General features: G+C 42.6%; 2 protein-coding genes and 1 long non-coding RNA gene across 3 annotated transcripts; 1 reads left to right on the top strand and 2 right to left on the bottom strand.

Annotated features, from left to right (window-relative positions):
* Positions 1–452: 452 nt before the first annotated feature.
* Positions 453–1,621, bottom strand: LOC107303850. Its single transcript, XR_001549818.1, has 2 exons — positions 1,448–1,621; positions 453–836 (listed from the first exon to the last, which is right to left on the bottom strand). It is a non-coding gene; the product is annotated as an uncharacterized LOC107303850 (long non-coding RNA).
* A 10,531-nt stretch (positions 1,622–12,152) lies between these two features.
* On the top strand, positions 12,153–14,607 carry LOC102719467 (probable calcium-binding protein CML27). The gene is made up of 2 exons (XM_006649968.3): positions 12,153–12,806; positions 14,072–14,607. The coding sequence occupies exon 1, from the start codon at positions 12,197–12,199 to the stop codon at positions 12,767–12,769; it is 573 nt and encodes a 190-aa protein (XP_006650031.1). The 5' UTR covers positions 12,153–12,196; the 3' UTR covers positions 12,770–12,806; positions 14,072–14,607.
* Positions 14,608–14,766: 159 nt separating this feature from the next.
* On the bottom strand, positions 14,767–19,062 carry LOC102712623. Its single transcript, XM_040521760.1, has 3 exons — positions 18,700–19,062; positions 18,365–18,600; positions 14,767–15,256 (listed from the first exon to the last, which is right to left on the bottom strand). Exons 1-3 carry the CDS (start codon positions 18,919–18,921, stop codon positions 15,064–15,066), a joined length of 651 nt encoding a protein of 216 aa, XP_040377694.1. The 5' UTR covers positions 18,922–19,062; the 3' UTR covers positions 14,767–15,063.
* Between the last annotated feature and the right edge of the window lie 2,396 nt (positions 19,063–21,458).

Here is a 21,458-nt window from a genome sequence, read left to right as displayed (position 1 = left end):
TCAGAGCATTCTTCAGTTTGCAACAGAAAAGTTTATATTACTCCAGTGGACATCATCTAAAAGTTCACAAGTCCATGATGAGTTAATAACAAAAGGCAGGGTAAACATTGTTCAATGTTTAAGCTTACTGTACATATACTACAGAACAGCCATCAAATAAACTACATAATATAAGAGGTTGGGATAGATATAATTCTCTGGAGACATGTACAACAAGTGATAAAATATGGTAATACTCAGCTAAGGTTGGGCCAGACAAAAGTACAGTTTATCATGGGCCGACATGAGGTAGGACCTTAGGAAGCGATACCTTCCATTTAACCAGTATCTGAATGTCAAACAACAGTGAGCATATGAAAACAAAGTGCGGTTGATTCAGAACAGAAATAAGGAAAAGGAACCCTCACAGCGCATTGTGCAGCCTATATGTTATGATACAAAGAAACAATTTGTTGCTCAGATTAATTTACTAGAACAATCACAAGAAGGAATATTTAGAGACAAATTAACATAGTTCCAGAAATCTTTAGTGAAAATAGTTTTACATCATGCTGGAATTGAAATCAATCAAACCCAACAATTGAAACCTTCACAGTGTCAGCCTGACACCAACTTGACAACAATGATAAGAACATTAAGTGCTATCAATGGCATCCTCAAAAACTGTGTGGCGTAGATGAGACCTACGATCTGACCCTTCAGTGACTTTGTTTGTCCATTTCCTGAGACTTCAGACACGCTCCATCCTCTGGGGGCAAGAAAACGGTCTTCATTTAGTATCGCCAATGCATTTGCAAGAAGCAAAAACCCCTCCAGCAACGTCCACAAGCCCATTCCTGCAGGTAGTAGGTATTTTAGTTCAAAACGATTCATAAGTACCGGTGCAACTACCTGCCAAACCATCATAACCAGCAACATAATTTCTCGATACGCAACATTGGAAAGGTAGCATCATCGTGGAATGAGAAGAATATAGACCAAAGCATACAGACAGTATGGTTTTCACTAGAACAATACAAGCAATTGAATATATATAATTATAATTATATACATGAATTTTCAAGAAAACCACAAGGTTCGCACTAATAAAGAAAACAGCCATGATACTATTGATGCTATTGATAAATGATTCAACATGAGCAATGATCAAGATCATGAGACTGGTACAGTGACCACTATCCAGAAGAGAATTCGCACGTCACACACATATATAGCTATATCAAATCGAGAATAGCTACTCGTGCTAGGAATTAGGCGACGATCCCCTACCCGTTCAACCCAACAGATCAATCCATATGCCCAGCGCTGGCGGGCGCCCCAGATCAAAGCACCACTAACAGATCAATCTAAGATCGATTTTTATGCGAGGAAACCCTACTGCTGGCCGGGCGCGTGTACCTAGCAAGGAGGGAGGAGAACAGGACGAGAGGCAGGGGGGAGGAAGCACCTCGTGGTGGGGGATCACGCTGGATCTAGCCGAGGAGCGGGGGAAGCGAGGTCCAGTCCTCGCCGGCGGGGAAGCTCAGCGGCCGCGGTGGCGTCGCGGGGTTCTCGGCTTCTCACTTCTGTTCTTCTTCCCCTTCGCTGCTTGCGGATCTTGATTTGCTTCCTCTCGAAGCACCGATCCCAAATATGGTCGGCCCGTGTTGCCACTCGTATGGATTGGGCCGGTAAATGTGTGAGTTTGTTGGCTCTGCTGTATAAAATAAGTTCATTTGAGATCCCTAAACAGCTGCTTCGATTTTTGTCATGTAAACACAATACTAGATATAACAGGTCACTCAACTATTTAAACTAGTATAAAATAAGTCCCAAGTAAGGGTGGACAAAAAGCTTAGGCTCGTGAGCTCGGCTCGGGCTTGGCTCGAGCTCGTGAAGCTCGGCTTGGCTCGAAAACTAAACGAGACAAGCTCAGGTTGTCTCCATAGCTCGTTTGCAAATTAAGCTGAGCCCAAGCTGGCTCGCAAGCTGCTCGGTAGGCTTGTCGAGCTGTGAAAAAACTGACCTGGCCAATTAACAAGTTGTCTACCCATGAGAAATAGAGAAACCCTAACCTATTATGTGCTCGCACGAGAAAAACTCCCCTCCCCTTACTGGCTTCTCACGATGCCACGCCGCCATCACACTGAGACCGAGACAGCAAGCACGACTGCGATGAGAGGAGTTGTCGGCCACCGCGGCACCGCCTCCCTTCCCTGTGCGGTTGCGCTAGCTCCATCCTCCCTCCCTAATGTCGCTTGATCTCGACACCCCCCGCGCCGCCGGCATCCCTAACTAAGCTAGCTCAAGTTGGCTCGAGCTTTGAAACAAGCCAAACCAAGCCAAGCCTGTTCTTGGCCAAGTTTTTACGGCTCGACTTAGCTCGTTTCCACCCCTAGTCCCAATGTGGTTTGGACGACAGTTTCAGCTGACATGGCACCTATGTGGCTAGTTTGACTCGGTCCTCGTCCTACGTGACAGTGACGTAGCAATGAAAGCAAATTGCAAAAAGTAAAAATTAAAAAAAAAGGTGGGTCCTTTACGGCGATACCCTCCACTAGATCGACTTCCTCAGTCTTCAATGAATTTGCGTGGATAGAGAAGAGAGAGGATGAGGTGGAAGAAGTGGAGCCACTAACAGGTGAGTCCCACTATTTCTTAAATTTTGTCATTTGACGTCTAGGTGGGCTCACATATTTTGTTTTAGTTTTTAATTGTTAATTTTTTCTTTATGTGCCACGTCAATATCATGTCAGGATGAGAACCGAGTCAAACTAGACACATAGGTACCACGTTAGCCGAAACCACCATCTAAACCAACTTACGACTTATTCCACACCAGTTTTAGATCCGTTGTAACTGGTTTTTCGGTTGGAGAACGAAAATCAAATTTATTAATAAAATAAAAGACCTCAGATAAACTTATTATCTTTTGTATTTGGTCTACCTGTGTCCTCAAACTAACATATGGATATGTATCATTAAACAACTCTGATATACGTCCGATGCATGCAAGACTGAAACGACCGAAAGACGAGCTATGACGGCGTCCCAACAATTACAGCCCACTAAACTAATAGCTCACGCTCACAGATGATACCGTCAACTAGTCGGATGATAGTCGTATAAATCAGTGGTGTGTATAGCATTCTCGGTCGTTAAAACAGATGAGAAGAGATTATGGGTTGGGACTTGGGACTGTGGTGTTTCGCGAAAAAAAAAATTGTTTTGTTTTCCGTCCGTAGTGCCTGTATATCTTTACTAGTTCAGAAGGACTAATCATTCGGCCATCTATCCTCCCCATAGGAAAAAATTATACACACAGTTGCACAGGGGAAAGGAAAAAAAAAATTACACACGCGCGCACGCACGCATAGAAGTAAAGCAAAAAAAAAAAAGAAACAGAAAAAGAAACGCCGCTCTCCCCCGCGGTCGCCGCTTGCGAGCGCTCACCCAATAGAGAAGGTCGGGAGGAGGACGAAGAGGCCACCGCCGCTCGCCATCGTTGCCTCAGCTAGCCATATAAATCAAAATTTAGAGGTAATTTGATATGTTTTTGGACCCCGACTCACGAAACAACCCGTGAGTTACAACTCACCGTAGCTATAATATATATATATATATATATATATATATATATATATATATATATATATATATATATATATATGTACACGCACACACACATTATACTCAACACCTGATTCAACATCGATACCCCTGACCCCATAAACTGCCCATTGCTCCTATCCCACCTCCATGTGATACCAGTTAAATATTAACTTTCGGAGCAACATACCGCATTGCCCATCGCTCCTATCCCACCTCCATGTGTTACTAGTTAAATTTTAACTTTCGAAGCAACAGACCGCATGTAGCGATTCGAGTTAAAAATTTACCGCGTGATTTAGCACACTTTCCATCGCTCCACATCTTCATATTTTGATAGTCCAGTTAAATTTTAACTGGACTTGCAAACATGATACAACATTTTTTGCTTGCAATAAGTTAATTTTTAACTCCTTAGCAGTAAACGTACACATTTTTTACGTTGTCATCAGTTAAATTTTAACTCCACAACATATCATTGTAAAACTTAACGCATATATAAGTTATTTTTTAACTCAACACTTGTATCTATCAGTTTTTTTTAACTCCACTAATTTTGGTGGTGGTGGTGGTGGGAGGAAGGTAGGCTGGCGTGGAGGTTGGTTGGTTGATCGTTATGTGACGCGCTACGTTGCTTCGTAGCACATCGCTTTTGTGACGTTGTGTAGCACCACCGTATATATATAATGACGCATTGTTGCTTTGTCTTTATGTGTATACTTATTTCTAAAGATTATTTTTTGCCGCTATACTAGAATTGAAATTTTTACTTTGAACTAACTATTTCCTCATGTGTAACTAGTGCACATGAAAATACCTCATGTGTAACTAGGGCACATGAAAATAGGAATTGCGGAAATGTGCCTTTCCACTGTGTCGCGGCACCGGCGTGGTGCCGCTCTGTGAATGATGTACGCAATGTATGCCGGTGTCTTAGACACCTGTATTTGTTCACAGTTCTTTTCTTTCGTGTATATTTATGTAAATAGAAAATATATATTTGATTTTTTTGGGTTGTTTCGCCACGATCATTCGGCGTATGCTAGAAATATAGGGCACAAGCTTGTAACGTTTGTTCGCGTGTAATCTTGATGTAGCCAGTCAGGTGTGGGCTTTGTGGCACCCTGAGAGCAGGTATAATAGCAGACTATAAATCAGTTATAAACATATTTTAAAGAGAGAAGAGCAACACAGACTCTAAGACACGTGTGTATGACAGGTAGGCTATAGTAGTATATGTTTTACAGGTAGCTATTGTATGAATTGGCTATTTGATTGATTATAGATGAATTAGAGCTAGTAGTTGGCTATACTATTAAACTTGCTCTGATCCTCCGAGCAGTGTAAATGATGATGAGGACATCACTTCTTTAGATACACATATGCATGATACTCCTCAAGTTGTTATGTAAGGTTCAATCATTAGAGCTTGCGCGCACCAATTGAATTTGTAGCTGGGCTCATTCCTAATTACTTATTTTCATAGTTTTAAAAATAGATTGATACCTAATGATATTATTATACTTAAAACATTAGAGAGGATCATGAAATACCTGGAAAGATGTGTGAAGTTGGAGAAGACCATCAAAGATGTTCAAGTAAAACAGGAGGCCTGGTCCAACTCGAGTTTGAGTATGCATCGGTCTCCAAGACTAGTTTGTATTAAAACGGATACATTGGTTTGTGAAACCTCATCTCTTGCTTGTGTTGCTTATTAACCATTTATATATAATTGAGTTGCTATATTTCTTATTCTTGCTTGTGTTCTTCAATTCTTACGCATGGATTAGTTTTCTCGATAAGGTCAATTGGGTTTCGGCTCGATTGCTAACAAAGGAGACATGGCGTTACGATCAGAGGGATCGGAGAAGCTAGATCATGTGTGTCAAGATTTTCCGAATCGGCAGTTACCCTCACCTAACAAAAGATCGAGCATCCTGTTGCCATCATACGTCAAGTGTCAATCCAAACCTTAAATTAGGAGTTGATTTTGAGTTTTTTATCGGTTTTTTTTCACTTTTAGCTTTAGATCGCGATGAACACGTATATAAAAGTTTTATTCGTAGATTGAATCTACTGTTGAATTTTCTTTTGTAAAACCAAATATGAACCTTATGACATGGCCGCACGGCAGTTACACATGCACGCGCGACTGCATGATCGAACACGCAAGCGGGTGAGAGTCGCCCGCCGCGTAGAAAACGCGTCCATGTGGCGGTGGTTCGCCGTTAATCAACCAGACATACCATACGCGCGTATGCATCATTTAACTATCTAGCAATATTGTACCTTGGGTCTACTACTACTGTAAAAGAGCCTTTTTCTACCGCGCCACTTGCGTTAGTTGGCAGGCAGGCACGCGACCCTCTCCAATGACACGTTCGTGTTACGCCTCCCGTCGCGCTCTCCGCGGTTGCCACTTGCCATCCAAACGCGAGAACGCGGCGCGGCGCGGCTGTTAAATGTTTAAAGGCGGAGCATAATTAAACCTTTTTTATCTATATTAGCAATAAAAGCACATCTTATAAATGCATATAATTAGACATAGTGTTTTAGTTAATAGAACAAAACTACAAAACTGCATATTTGGTTGCACGGGATAAAGAGTGTTAGCTAATAAAAGTTTTCTCTACGTGTTTTTAGGCTAAACTGTTTCCAAAAATTTACTCTCAAAAACATTAAATCGAATCTTGGATATATAAATAGAGCATTAAACATAGATAAAATGAAAAACTAATTGAACAGTTACGTGAGAAATCATGAGACGAACCTTTTAAGCCTAATTAGTCCATGATTAGTCATAAGTGCTACAGTAACCTACCTGCGCTAATGTCAGATTAATTACACTTAAAAGATTCATCTCATGGTTTATATACGAGTTGTGAAATTCGTTTTTTTTATTCATGTCCGAAAATCTTTTCCGATGTCCGATAAAACATCGAATATGGCTAACAAAAATTTTTGTTTTGCCATCGCCTTAGTGATGAGCGGTGTTGTACGTTCCGGTGCCGGTGGACCTCGGGTATGATCTGCTTGACGTGTGAAAAACAGTTGTAGCATAAGCACAGTGTGCGGCGACGATGCGATACGAGTCACTGTCCTTCGGTCCAGAAAATTGTTGGGCTCCAATATTTTCGTAGTTCAGTTGAATTATATCATCTATTAAAAAAATTAATATAATAATATTGGTTAATACTGTCTTATCCTAAAAGATTTATTTTTTTATGTATCTTGTGTTCGATCATCCGTCTTATTTGAAAAAATTATTTAAAAAACTAAAATATTAGTCAATCGTATAATACTATTTATATTTTATCATCCATTAATAATAAAAAAATTAATCGTAAAAAAATTAAATAAGACGAAGAGTATCCAAAAACTGAAAAATAAAGTTATGTTGGCGCGGGTGAGTCTGAGATATATTACTGCACAAGCATACAATTTCTACCCGTCATAAGAAAGAAAATGATAAATTAAACTGAAACTAGTATGCTTACACTTAATTTTTTATTATAAATTGTATAAGTAGAATTTGAAATTGCATATTGGTGGAATGATTAATAGTATGCTTAACACTTAAATTCTATATTGTCATTTTTGATTTTTTTTAATAATTATCTACATGAAAAGAGTGCATATCCAAGTGATAAAAAAATATTTTCCAGCTCCAAACTATTCAGTGATGCGTGCCCCACGTTGAATGGATCATTGTACGCTACAGGTGATTTAGATCTCACCATTGACTGCCCTGGGAGATTGACGTATTGTTATCTGGTAGGAAACAGCGTATTTCACTAAGTACAGTTACCGGATAATATCGATAAATTATTACTACGTTTCGTAATATAAGATGTTTGACTTTTTTTGTTACAACATTTGACCATTCGTCTTATTTAAAAATAAATTGACCATTTTACTCTCTCGTGGTACCAAGTCGTTTCGGATCGTTGGATCCAATAGTGCATATCCTTAGCTAGATGGTAAGAAACAATTTGATAACTAAAAGTACTGAAACCTATATGGTAGGAGTAAAACTATCGTTGGAAACTTGGAATTGGTAGGAGTAAATCTATCGTTGGAAATTTGGAATCAGGAGGAGGAAGAACGCACATGGGGACGACTCGGACTAGCGGGCCAGCAGGCAGGCCTCCGAGAGCGAGGAAGCCGCAGCCAACCACCGCGCGGGCCGCGGCGCGCCTTCACGTCACCGCGGCAGCATGCGCGAAACCGCGGCCTCGTCCTCGTAAACATCCCCATCGCGGCAGGCGTGTGGCCGCAGGCTCGTGGCGACGCCGCCTCCGCACGTTGCCGCAACCCGGGGATCCCCCGAACGCTTCCCATGGAGATCCCCCTTGTTTGGGTCGCGTTCTCTTCGGCTTTTTTAGTTAATTGATTGATCTCAAGTAAAATGAGAGGCGTGGTTATAGCAACTCCAACCGCTTCCTCATCCTAACTTGCTATCTCTGTTTTTTATAAATTGTAAAAAAACTTGATTCCAATAGTTTTTCATCCGGGTTTTTAAATTTTGACAAGTTGTCATGTTCTCTCGTTTACGTGTATATATGAGAGTCGGATTTCACTTGGTATCCAGAAAATACGGCGCTGGGTTTCTCTCGTGCACGAAAAGAGGAGTCCTGGCGTGGCCGAGCCGCCGTCCAGTCGCCGAGCCGCCGCCACCGCCGAGGCCTGTTTCCGGCCGCTGCCGGCCGCTCCGCTGCGACGCCCACTCGCCCCGGTCGCCCGCTCGTCCGGCGCCCCGGCGCCCTGGTCGCCCGCTCGCCCGGCTCCCCGGCGGCCGCTCGCCCCACGCCGGCTCACCCGTCATGCGTCACCTTCCCGGCTGGCTCCACCGACGCGCACTCGTAATCACCACCTCTGAAACTCGGAATGGAGTAGTGACAAATTTAAGTGCAGCAGGTAATGAACAAGAACATCGTATGAAATAAATTCCTAGCTGCACCCTTGCTTGTTCCACTTTATCTGTTGTTTCTGTTTGTTCAATCGTGAAAGCAGCTATCAATTGTGTAGGACTATATCATCTGTGAATGCACATTATCTAGCAGCAAACACGAACTCATCGGTGGCGCGGGAGGCGTGCCGCGGGGGCGTGGGCGGCGCACAGCAGGCGACGCGGCGCGGGGGCACGGCCGGTGCCGGCGTCGACGGGAGCGACCAGAGCGACGGCAACCTGATGTGAACTCCCTTGACTTCCAACCGTTTTGATAGCAACGTCTGTTTTTGACGAGTGGAATATCTCTAACGGTTAGAGATAAAATAATTTATTTTACCATATTGGTTACAAATTTGCTAAAAGATCAGATTTGGGAAACGAAATTTGGGTAACCATTAGAGTTGCTGTATATGGTTAATTAAGAATTAATTATTAAAAAGTTAAAAATAGAATTATTTGATTTTAAATAAATTTTTACATAGAAAATTTTCACATAAGACATATTTAAAACACGTTCTAACGGATATAAAGAGATTGCCTTATCACTAAGTATTCATATTTAATAATAATGACATCATAGATAGAATATCTTCCACCCCTTACATTACACCTCTCCGGGTTTTGGGCTATTTATCACGTGACTTGTGCGACTTTTTTCCCCGGGTCATATATTGCGAGTTTGCGACTTGCTCGGTTCGCGGCACCGCTGAATCATCGAATCATCGTCGTTCGTTCGCCTGACCCGGGCTGCGGTGCCCTTTCTTGGCGATCTAGAAAACGCGCGCAAATATTCGCTTGCGCACAGTTCAAACTCCGGCGTCTATCCAGACTTGTCGCTGTTCCTCTCCGTTGCCCGTCTAGATCGACGACCGAAGAAACAAGACGAGGCTGCTAAGTTTTAGGCCACTAAAACGCCCTATAAAACTGCCTTTTACGGTAAGAAATGTCGCCAACCGTTGACAGAAAATTAAAGCTTGGAGAAAGCCTCTGTGTTTTTGGCGGAAATGGGACTTCAACGCTGCATTTTTCTTTTCCTTTTTTTCCTTCACAAACAATGCGTATAGCTGTGCAAGGGTAGCTGCAAACGTCTAGACCATCTTTTTTTTTTCTGGAAGGAAACAACTGTCTAGATAATCAGTGCAGTGAGGATCGTGTTGGTCACTAATGGATCTCGGGTGCACGTTTTCCTGGAGATGGCACATGATTTGCAGAGGGAACCGCATCGTCGGTGTATTTTGGGTCCTAATAAAAGCTGATCATGTCCGGAACAGCGGCCAAGGAGCGGGGCTTTTCAAACAGGGACAGGACAATCGTATTGGCTGAAATGCATGGGTTGGTAGCACGAACACATGGGATGTGGTCGGGTCAACAGACCTACCCACGCAGATGCACAAAATATTGCAATTTGGGGAATCTGACTAATTGAATCGACAAATTGCTGTTAGTTTTTGGCCAAAAATTGCCGTTATTTATCCTACTGTTAGCTTTGGCCCCCCATAAATTAGTCAGCATGAACGTGATTCATGTTGAATCGCAGGATATTCAGGGATTCTTGTTCAACTGAATACATCCACTGTTATATGTTATAAGGGAAGTTTGTTGAATCAGGAAATTGAGGGAATCTGGTTCAACCAAATCAGGGTTGTATTTAAGTCGGAGTCACCGAAGGCATGCGTTCGTTGTAGGGCGGTTACCGCGCAATTTTTGTGGAAACCATTGGCAAATTTAAATTTGAAAACTCAGAATTCAAATCTAGTGGTAACCATGGTTTGGCCAAGAAAATAACACATGGCTGGCCCAAAAACCGTACGGTTTGTGCAGAAAAACATGAGCAGACAAATCTGAGGATAAAAGAAAAAATCCAAAAAATATTTGAAAATAATAGAAAATAGTAATATAATATATTTGTAACAATTAAAACATAGTTATGGGCGGATCCATCCTAGTGAAAGAGAGTAGTGAAAGAGAGTGTAATTGACTTCCCTCCTTGAGCCCCCTATTATTCTTCCTTTCCCTTCTTTTCCTCTTCATTTCTCTTGGGGCATTTCTAACCCATAACACTAGATATAGTCTCCATAAACTTCCCATCATCAAGAAACTAGTACTAGACACTACTCTTCCAATGCAAACACCATTATTTTATACTTCAATTTAATACTACTTATCTCACATGATATTTTGGATGTTATGTAGAAACCATGTCTCATGTAAGACATGGTTTCATTCTCTTTTCTCATTTATTCATTTGCCACATCATCTTGCATCCTAATGACAACTTATTTAATGCTATGGATCCTAGTCATTGGGTTGGGCTAGTCATTGGGTTGGGAATGCCCTTATCTTTCAAGGGAATCTTTCAGCCCCCAACACCCACGCTGAATCAGCTTCTAGTGTTTGCAAAATAGAAAAAAATCGGCATGATATCTATTAAATAGGGATATTCAAACAATTATATATGACAACACACATAGCAATTAATATGAAGCACAATTGAAAATTAAAATGCATGGCCTTCATGGGCCATGATGAACCATGTTTTTTTTGGCTAACAATATTTTGAACCTTAATATTCGTCAAAGATTCACATATTTATTCCACCAAACAACTCTATAAATCAATCCATATTACACGTATTTTTTAAAAAAATCTAATTTATTGAATTGGAGCAAAATTTAGCAACTCAAGCCATGTCCTATTGCTACCGTCCCAAGTGGAGATGCGGTAGCTGCGATTATCATGGCGGCTACTGTGGTTTCGCAAACCCTGACCCACCAAATACACCTGCTACTGTTATCAAGGGAAGCTTGTTTTAGCGAGATGAACCCAAAAAAAAAAAAACTTCTGTAACGTAAGCTCTTGGGTATGAGTTAGGGTGGGCGAGATGCTCATACGGCGGCGGCTTCTTTTGGCCAACTAATAATCTCTTTCAGAAACCAGTAAAACAGTATCACTTGCCAGAACTAAGTTGCGTTTTGGGACACTTCTGCCAACCCCATCTCGATCGGCTGCCAAATAGAAGGTGGGCTGCATGTTGTAAAAGTCTCTTGACGTGGATAAATGGTTTGCAGAACCAACTTGTGTTTAGATAAGTCCTCTCACAATTTCAATCCGTATAAGACTCTGTTCTCAAGACATCACATCGAATCTTTCGATACCTAAATGAAGCATTAAATATACATAAACATTAAAACTAACTACACAGTTATGGCGAAAATCATGATGAATCTTTTAAACCTAATTAGGATGTGATTAGCCATAAGTACTACAGTAACCAACATATGCTAATGACGGATTAATTAGACTCAAAAGATTTGTCTCACGGTTTTCAGGCAAAATCTAAAATTAATTTTATAATTAGACTACGTTTAATACTTCAAATGTGTGTCAAAAATTCGATGCGATGCGATGTTTTTAAAAAGTTTTTACAAACTGAACAACGCCTAAGCAAAATTCCAGTGCAATGAACTTTGTTAGTATTACCCTTGATGGCGACACATCATTTTTTTTTGTTTTCTTTACTGTGTGGCTACTGGTCAATCGTCATCACGTTCGTCTCTCTATAAGAACTCGTGGAGTCGTGGTAAGCCTCGTATCATAGTAATAACATCTCGGCGGGAACAAGTGTAAACGAAGCCAAGGGGATCGGAAGCGCGCGCGATGGACAGCCCCGCCGTGAACGTGAAGCCGTCGCTGTCGAGGAAGCCCTCGCCGTCGTTCCGCCTACGGAACGGCAGCCTGAACGCGCTGCGCCTGCGCAGGGTGTTCGACCTGTTCGACCGCAACGGCGACGGCGAGATCACGCTCGACGAGATGGCGTCCGCGCTCGACGCGCTCGGCCTCGGCGCCGACCGCGCCAGCCTGGAGGCCACCGTCGGGGGTTACATCCCCGCCGGCGCCGCGGGGCTCCGCTTCGGGGACTTTGACGCCCTCCACCGCGCGCTCGGCGACGCGCTCTTCGGGCCCCTCGAGGAGGAGGAGCCCGGGAAGAGAGCGGAGGACGACGACGAGGGCGACATGAAGGAGGCGTTCCGGGTGTTCGATGAGGACGGCGACGGCTTCATCTCCGCCGCCGAGCTGCAGGCCGTGCTCAAGAAGCTCGGCCTCCCCGAGGCGCGGAACCTGGCGACGGTGCAGGAGATGATCTGCAACGTCGACCGCGACTCCGACGGCCGCGTCGACTTCGGCGAGTTCAAGTGCATGATGCAGGGGATCACCGTGTGGGGCGCTTGACGGCGGCCGGCGGCCTTCGTCCTCTCCGGCGTGCCATGTATGTATCCAGGCATTGCAACGCGTCTCTGCTAGACAATTTCTTGATCGTCCTGTGTGAATCCTCTCCTGCTCTTGACTTCGATCAGCTTAATTGTAGGGCTGAGAATTTTTTTTCTCTGTGACAACCATGAAATGCGACATTATTGAAAATAAATGGCATGCTAAGTTTTATTGGTATTTATTTAAGCATTGTTAAATTATTCCTATCCATATCTTAGAGGAAAGTTGACCAACTTCACCAAGTTTTTTTCTTTCTTCAATTTCGTGGTGCTTTCGTGCACATGCCTACCATTTCCTTTTACGCGTTGGCGTATTGAGCTGTCGTTTGAATAAGTGCCTTGCCAGGAGAAATGGTACAGAAAGAAGAAAAAGAATTTGACAGGATTTTCCACTGGAAATATTGTGGCCATGTTTAAAGCATAGAACTTCCATAGAAAACCGCTACATTTCATATAAAGCTAGGGAAAATTCACAAGTGTTATCTCCGTCCTAAAATAAATATTTTAGGATTTAATTTTTGTTCCACAAAAAAATACACTTTAACTACTACTTTTACCCAATCACCTTTCGTTCAAAATTCCACCATCTTACCCCTAACTAACCCCATTCCCAGCTTCTCTGAGGAGCGTTTGGGTCATTTTGTATCCATGTTTGTTTGCTACAAGTGCACTTATTTAGGATGGAGATAGTACTAACATAGCTTATGAAAAACATGGCAAGTTTGTTGGATTATGGCCCCATAGAATATATACCATGCCGATGCCTTTAAAACAAAGGATTTAATGTCACAACTTACTTTGAAATTCCTACCGAACAGACTGTTCCGTAGTGATTTCGTAGAAAAAAATTGCATGTGCTATGTGTGTGTGTTATCCAAACCTCTCTTCTCTATTTGTGTTGTTTTTTTGCATAGAATTTGAAAAGGTATTTATTTTAACCCCTTTCTCTTGTACGGAATACTTTTGAATTCCCTTCACCCCAAACGAACCTCGATTGTTTTAAATCTAAAAGGCCATATCATTAATGCTCACATGGACCAATTTTCTGGCTCTTTCATTAGTGCAGTAGTGTTAAGCACATGAAGATTGCGACACCAACCTAATGTGTTGTTTAAGAATACCAGCCACATGTTAACAACTTGCATCCAGTGCATGTTTCATGTTTGTATGCTCTACAGCCTCCACTTCATATCGTTATGCATCGCTTTCTTATTACATGTCTCCATGCATATGCCTTCAAGTAACGTACTCTATTGATTTGCAGATTCTGAAGCATCTGAAGATTTGTTTCAATCAATAGTGAACTGGTGTTTGTTGTAGGTTGGTCATAATGCAGGTAATGATGACTGTAATTTCACCGCTGTATGTTAACTCTTGGGTTTACCCGTCACTAATGTAGGCATGTAGCCAGGTCTTGTGCATCTGTATCGCTGTATTCCTCCTAATCCAACAAACTTTATGTATGCAAGAACAACGTGGCCTTTATCAGAACTATGGTCTTTTTGTTAAAATTGTAAGCGTGTGCTTGGTTACTTGGTTTAATGTAATTATTCCTTTGTACCAGTAGTATGTTTTGATCGGTTTCAAAGAGTAGTGTGTTTTGAGCTGGCATCATCTCTGGATTATATTCTCTCTACTCTGCTTTTGATTATCAAGGAAAGCGCCAATGATGGACAAAGCTTGAGATAATAATGGATCCCATTGCTGCTTCAAAATTGAACATGTGACAATTACTGAGCTTTAATAGTAAATAGTTAGTGGTACTAATGTCTTGGAATAACGAAAGGATATGATTATGTTGCATCATGAGATGTTATGATTATATATGACTAATGGCTAGAGTAGACCGTCAATGCCCTCGAGCCTTATCTGTTATCATTGACACCACCAATTTGTTTCCATGGTGGCTGTTTCTGCAGAATGGAAAATAATGTGCACACTGTTGGTGCACATGGTGGTGGTTCAGAAATAATATAGGACCTGGAAGATTGCATTTTTCCCGTGGTACAATTTACAGCAATGTGCATCATGAAGAACATTATACCCCAACGGCCCAACCACAGCTAAACCACCATCTTCCAAAACAAAATCACCGCTTATCTGGTATTACCAAAAAGCACAGCAACTCTGCAACTACTGTAGCTAACTGTACTCACCAAGCCTCAAGTGCTACATAAACATTGTTAATATTTAGATTACATTTGGGTACTTGCATGGAAGAAAACTCACATTACTCATATGGATTGCCGGTCTTCTCTATGCCGTGCCATTGCTGGACTTTGGAGGTAGAAAGGGCTCCCACCATCCATACTCATACTTAGGGTATGGAGCTGTCCAATTGTCAGGCTTATCAAATTTCAACTCGGCAGGGTTAGAAGCCAATGCATCCTCGAGTGTTTCTGCTTCGAATTGGTCCGCTAGGACCCTGTCCAGCCTCAACTTCATGAAACTGACAACAGAAGAATGAAATGAGGAACATTTAGGACTGTCATGCTACTTAAATCCAAAGTAGTTAATAAGTTGATGGAGTAACAGTATCAGCAACAAGATTATTAAGTCTGTATATGGTGGTTATCTAAGTGATTATTTGGTCCACTTCCTATTTGGATGGTTGGAGGCACGATTGGTCTGGTCGTGGCGATTCACACCATGTCGATACATCATGACAAATCCGAAAACGATGTGATGCACACTTGCAGTCACATGCTCACGGCCAGCATTCTCTCTGTGTTGTCTCACTAGCTTTCGCATCAAATCAGTGTGTTCAGGATGCAAGCGACTCGCCGACTCATAACCAATATGTCCATATCCTAGTTCCTACGCGGTTAATGCATTGGATGGAAAAAAAAATTGAGAAAATGACATTTGTAGGTCACTATCGTGAGCCATGACATATAAGAAACAGATCCAGGCATCATAGCATATGGAATGGAGGATCACTTAAATTTTCAAAGGAATATCGACTTGGGCAAAACTCAAAACATAGACTCACAGGCTTCGTTATATGAGATGTACTTCTCAATTTTTCCAGTCATACCAAGTTACCAACTACCTCACAATGCTTTCCAAGGACCGTAAAAAACTTATGTATATTCCATTTGAAGCATGATCTAGACGAAGACAAGGCTTATTCAGGGTAAAAAGCTTATGTATTTTCCAAGGGCAACTCTCCAATGTATTTTATTTGTAGTATTATACTACCAGTAAAAAAATAATATTTTATACTTTGGTAATTACTTGATTAGCAGTATTTTGTAATTTTGTTTTTTCAATAAAGATCCCAATAAAAAGGACGATATTACTCATTCAAATTTCTACTGCACCTAATATTATTGATAGTACAATTTAATTACAGTCGTCCGATAATAGATCAACGGTATGGATTAAATTTACTACCAGTAAAATACACCAGATTTATCCCTATTTTCCAAAGACTGTTTGGCTTATTTAGAAAAAAACCAATGATATATTTACAAATAAAAAATATTTTGTGAACAAAAATTTTATATATGTATCCTTAGCGATATAAAAGACAAGGCTGAAAAATTAACTACGATAAAAAGCCTAAAATTTACTCTAAATCTAAGGTTGAAAAAACAAAATTTAATTTATAAGCATAAGCAAAAACGAGAAGATAGGCCGCAAATATTAGAAATGTGGCCAGTAAACACATCAGACTGGAAAATGGTCGTTCAGCAGTTTTTGTACAGAATATTTTGGGCTCAAATTTACCTAGCTGGTCTTATAAGAGAAGTATTCTATCTAGCGACCAAGGTGCTACCAGCACCCCCCGTTTACAGTTGCGAGATACGCAATTTACTGATTTGTGGTGTATATATATATAGCCAAAGAATGACTTACTAATTCATGGGAATGTGTTCACAACCATGAGCGGAAGTCTGATGGACAAGGCACTGCTAGCACATTTGCTGTAATTAGTGATTTATTTTTTTGCCGGGACGGCTGGAAATGCCGACCGATTTTCATTAAGGCCCCTTTGATTCAAAGAAAATTTATAGGTTTTTATTCCTATAGGAATTTTTTCTATAAAATCCTTTGAATCAAAGGAATGTACCATATGAAATTCCTATTGATTTTATGATTCTACCTCATGGAAAAAAATCCTATGAGTTTTTATCTCTCCTTAAATTTATGTGTTTTTTCTGTGGTCTAATCAAACGGTCATTTCTATGTTTTTCCTGTAATCCTCTGTTTTATATTTACATTCCTGTCAGAATCTTATATTTTTTCTATTCCTTTTGTTTTTGCATTTATGTGATTCAAGTGGGCCCTGAGATAGGGAAAGAAAATGTAGGCTACAAGCCTACAACGCAGCAATAGAATGCTGGGAGCCTGGGACCGACTAAAGCGCCAGTACAGAACCAAAAGAAGGAAAAACTAGGAAAAGAAAGGAGACAGGTACTGCTGCCCCCTACTCTTATCTCAGTATATTGTCGAAACACCCCCGAGTAATTAGTGATTTATTAGAATAGTAGTACTCCTTTCATTCTAAAACATAACCATTTTTACATTGATTTTATGATTCTCATTATTACAATAATTCCACCACCAATTGGGTGCTTGAAAAGGGAATCTAAGCCATTCAAAAATAAAAAAGTGACCACCAAAGTGACTAAACAATAATCTTTTGACTAAAGCTTAAAATTTTCTAATTTTATTTATATTTTGGAATGTATAATTAGCTGCAAAGATTAGGCATTTCTCATTCCGAATTGGAACTTCGTTGAGAAACAATGCATGGATATTAACCAAACTAGTCGCCCTTATTTTTGAGAACTTTTTTGGTAGAATATATTGACCATCCATATAAACAATCCAAGAACGTAGATTGATTTGATCTACCACTTAATTAGATTGCAGGATAAAATTTAGAAGGGCAAATCTGTATTTCTATGTTACGCTGTGGGAAATTCACATCATATAGACAATCTAGACATTTTTTTTACTACTCCCGCTCGATCAAAATTTCCATTCCGCATTCCATCGTTGTTCACCACGTGTGAAAATGCCGCATTAGTAGCCACGCCAAAAGTTAGGTTAATATTGGACTGAACTGAAATACTAACTACTATACTGACCTTACCAATCTTTTAGCAAATTCCTAATGTCCTTGCATATACTGGCAATACATACTGCTAGTATATTGTACGTAGGTGTAGGATCAGCAATGCAGCAAAGCGTTACTTTGAGCCACATTTGATGCGGGATAATAAGAGAGAAATGGAAGCAAGCATTTGATGGGACTCTGTGCTAGGGTGTAAGTGGGCCAACCCACCAAGCTATACCCGCTTAATTGGCTTATAAGCGGGTTAGCGGGCTATCCCACTTACCCCCCTAACTCTGTGGGTATGGGGCCTTTGCAGTTTGTACTTTGCTCAATGTTGATTATAACACATATTATTGTACAGGTTTTTTTAAGAACGATGGGACTCTGTGTTTTAATTACTCTCCACTACGTAAGTAGATATGTTTCGTGTCGTGGTAATGGAGCATCGCGATTGCAATTGAGTCGATCAATGGAGAGAGGAGCACTCACGTGATCCAGTTGCCGTCGGTGGAGACGAGAGCGACGGCGGGGCGCTTGAGGCGCTTGGTGATGTTGGGGAACCTGTCGAGGAACTTGGGCTCCACGACGAGCCAGAAGTCAACCTCCTTGTCGCGCTCCCCGTAGTTCCGCAGCTTCTCCTTGAGCTGCTCCTGGAAGTGCTCCTCCTCGTCCAGCATGAACTTGGCGTTCGCCACCAAGAAGTAGTACTTCTTCGGCTTCGCCTCCTGCGTCCAACCGCCACCAACACCACCACCATCTCCGTCTCAAACCGAGCGGGGAATTGCAAGAATCGAAATGGAAATTAGTGCGGGAGGTCGCTTTACCTGGTCGGGAGGCTCGGGGGAGCCCTGCTGGTCGGCGTCGACGGCCACGGCGCGGGGCAACGGGCGCCGCCTCGGCGAGCACGAGGCCGCGGCGGCGACGGCGGCGGGTGGAGACCGCGCGGGCGGGGGCACGAACACCGCGCCGCCGACGCGGGGCACAGCGGCCCGGGACGGCGCGAGGGTCGCGCAGGGGCGGAGGGACAGCGTCGCGGGAGCCACCATTTGCCTCCTCGGCTGCCGGACGCAGGGGCCCGAGCTGGAGCGCGAGCTGGTCGTGGCCGTGTCGGCGCGCGGGGAGAGGCTTTTGAGGTCGAGGACGACGACGGCCGGAGATTCTTAGCCTTATCTTTGGACGAGACGGGACTAGCCGGGAGGGCGCCTTAAAATGGCTCCAGCCTCCATGGCAGCACACGGTTTTCTTTGCACCGCGCCGTTTCGAGGCCCATAGAAATCCTTGGGAGGGGCTGGCACGTGGACCCTACGCTCTGGGCCTTATACGGGCCTTCTCGTATGTGCGTTGGGCTCTACTTGGGCCTTCACGTTGTGACGAAAAGCCTCTTGGGCTTTTCGTACTGGGCCTCTGCTTAGCTTGGGCTGCATGCTATTGCTACGCCTGCGTGCGTCGCCGGTGCCAGGCCTTGCAACGATGATTTTCAGGTATGGCTCCATGAAATCATACGGGTGCACCGGCACCGGGCAGTAAGTGCTTGGCTACCAGAAAAACCGGCTTCTTCTCTTGGCATAATCTGCAGGACAGACATATAGAGAAAGAGACCTTCCAAAGAGGTCGATCGACTGCGTGCGAAGCCTTATTGGCTAGCTGCACATGTGTTGGTTCGTTCGGTCGATCGAAGAAAAACAAGCCCTCATCACATGCAGGATGCAGCAGAAGAAACGAGCTCGTCCGTCGTTCACCCTGGCATCTGCATGTGATTCTGAATTCTCTCCGTCGAATCCGTACACGCAATTTGGATTCGCGGTTGATCGCTCATCAGAGCCATCATTTGTAGTCGACGTAGGTGTCCATTAATTCACACGTACGCGAAACAGCTAGAGGCACTAGCAAGCCAGGCGAGATTGCGCTGGCCCCACACGTGCAGCGGTGAAAGGCAAAACGAGGCCCTTGCTTTCTTATCTCCTACGCGTCCTGGCCTCGCGGCAACCACTGGTGAGTGGATGGAGTGGTGCTGTGACTCATTCAGTGGACAGTCACTGGCTGCAGTTGCTGATGCTGCGAAAAAAATTGTTGGTGCATACTACCTTCGTCCCATAATAATTTTATTTTTTATTTTTTCGTGTCCAACGTTTGATCATTCCTCTTATTTGAAATTTTTTTTTTTGATAAATATTTTTATTATTACTAGATGATAAAATATGAATAGTATTTTATATGTGACTAATTTTTTAAAATTTTTATACAAATTTTTCAAATAAGACGAATGGTCAAACGTTGCACACAAAAAAACGAAAATAAGATTATTATAGGACAGAGGTAGTACACTTTCTGTTTTCATTGTGGCAGCAACCATCCAACCACGCCACTATAGATAACTCCGTGTCGTAAACATTCAGCTCAGGATGTGGGCGTTGTGCCTCAAAACACTCAAAGATGGGGGTGGGAACTCTCGGGACGGATAAAAACTGTATGAAAGTCCCTGACCGTATTGATATCGTTTTTCAAAAAAGTATTATAAAAAATATTATCCTCTTTAACCATTCTGTTTTTAAATTTTATGTTTCTAGTTTCTATTAGTAGAATGTTAAAATCATAAACATGAAAAATCCTTATACCGTTTTCTTATGATTTTGCAGACTATAGATTATGGTACGTGTCAAGACTGTTTTCAAGCGTGCAACACGATTTTTATCCGGCTACGACCCTGTACACAATATAAACTAACAAAACGGAGAAATCTGTACTCTTCATTGGGATTATCATCAATGGTCCACATGTATATTAGCCATGACTCATGAGTGGGCAGAGCTCTGCATACATCTAATCTATATCACGAAAACTGCATAGCTAGATGAAAGCGCATCTATGCGTTGCCTGTCGGTGGAAGCAAAGCGCGCGCGCGCAACGACGGACGCGCTACTTTTTGGCTTTTCGTGTGCGTGCGATGCATTCACTCGCAGCGGCAAAAGCGTCATGTATTCATGTCGCTTTGAGTGCGCGCGTCGGTCACGGTACGTGCCGCGGGCCGGCCTGGGTGCGCCCGTTTGGTTGGCGAACTCAACCAGATCCGCACGTACGAGTAATGGAATGTCACGGTCCGTGACAACATCCTCTCTGCACCCAACGGCCGGCCGCCCGGCGCCATGATTGACTTGCCCCCGGAAAACCACACGTAATCGTGTACTACCGCCGTGGTCACCGCGCTCCGGCCTCCACCTAAATCCGATCGATCGAATTGCGCCTCTCGTCACCCTGGCCTAGCTAAGCTAGCGTTTATCGTTGTGGGCACCAGAAGCATAAAGGTTGGCAGCTGTACTACATCCTCCTGCCTGTCCATGACAAATTGACACTGTCTCGTTTTTTAGGGCACTCCAAATCTTGCCCTCCCTCAAGTAATGAACGCTTTCTGATTAAACAAGATCTGCAAAAGTGTGGGCTTCAGCTTCATCCAATAAAGTACTAGTACAGTACATCAAAGTGTGTTGACTGATACAGTAGAATTAAGATATAGTAACGCAGATGCAGTGCTACCTTTTCTTTGTTGCAAATTGTACTGGTTTTTCACCTAATCCAGGATCGCTGG

Source organism: Oryza brachyantha, chromosome 3 (assembly GCF_000231095.2).
Source record: "Oryza brachyantha chromosome 3, ObraRS2, whole genome shotgun sequence".
Taxonomy (NCBI): Eukaryota; Viridiplantae; Streptophyta; class Magnoliopsida; order Poales; family Poaceae; genus Oryza; species Oryza brachyantha.
The sequence above is the reverse complement of the archived record's forward strand: the minus strand, read 5'-3'. Positions and strand labels throughout refer to the sequence as shown.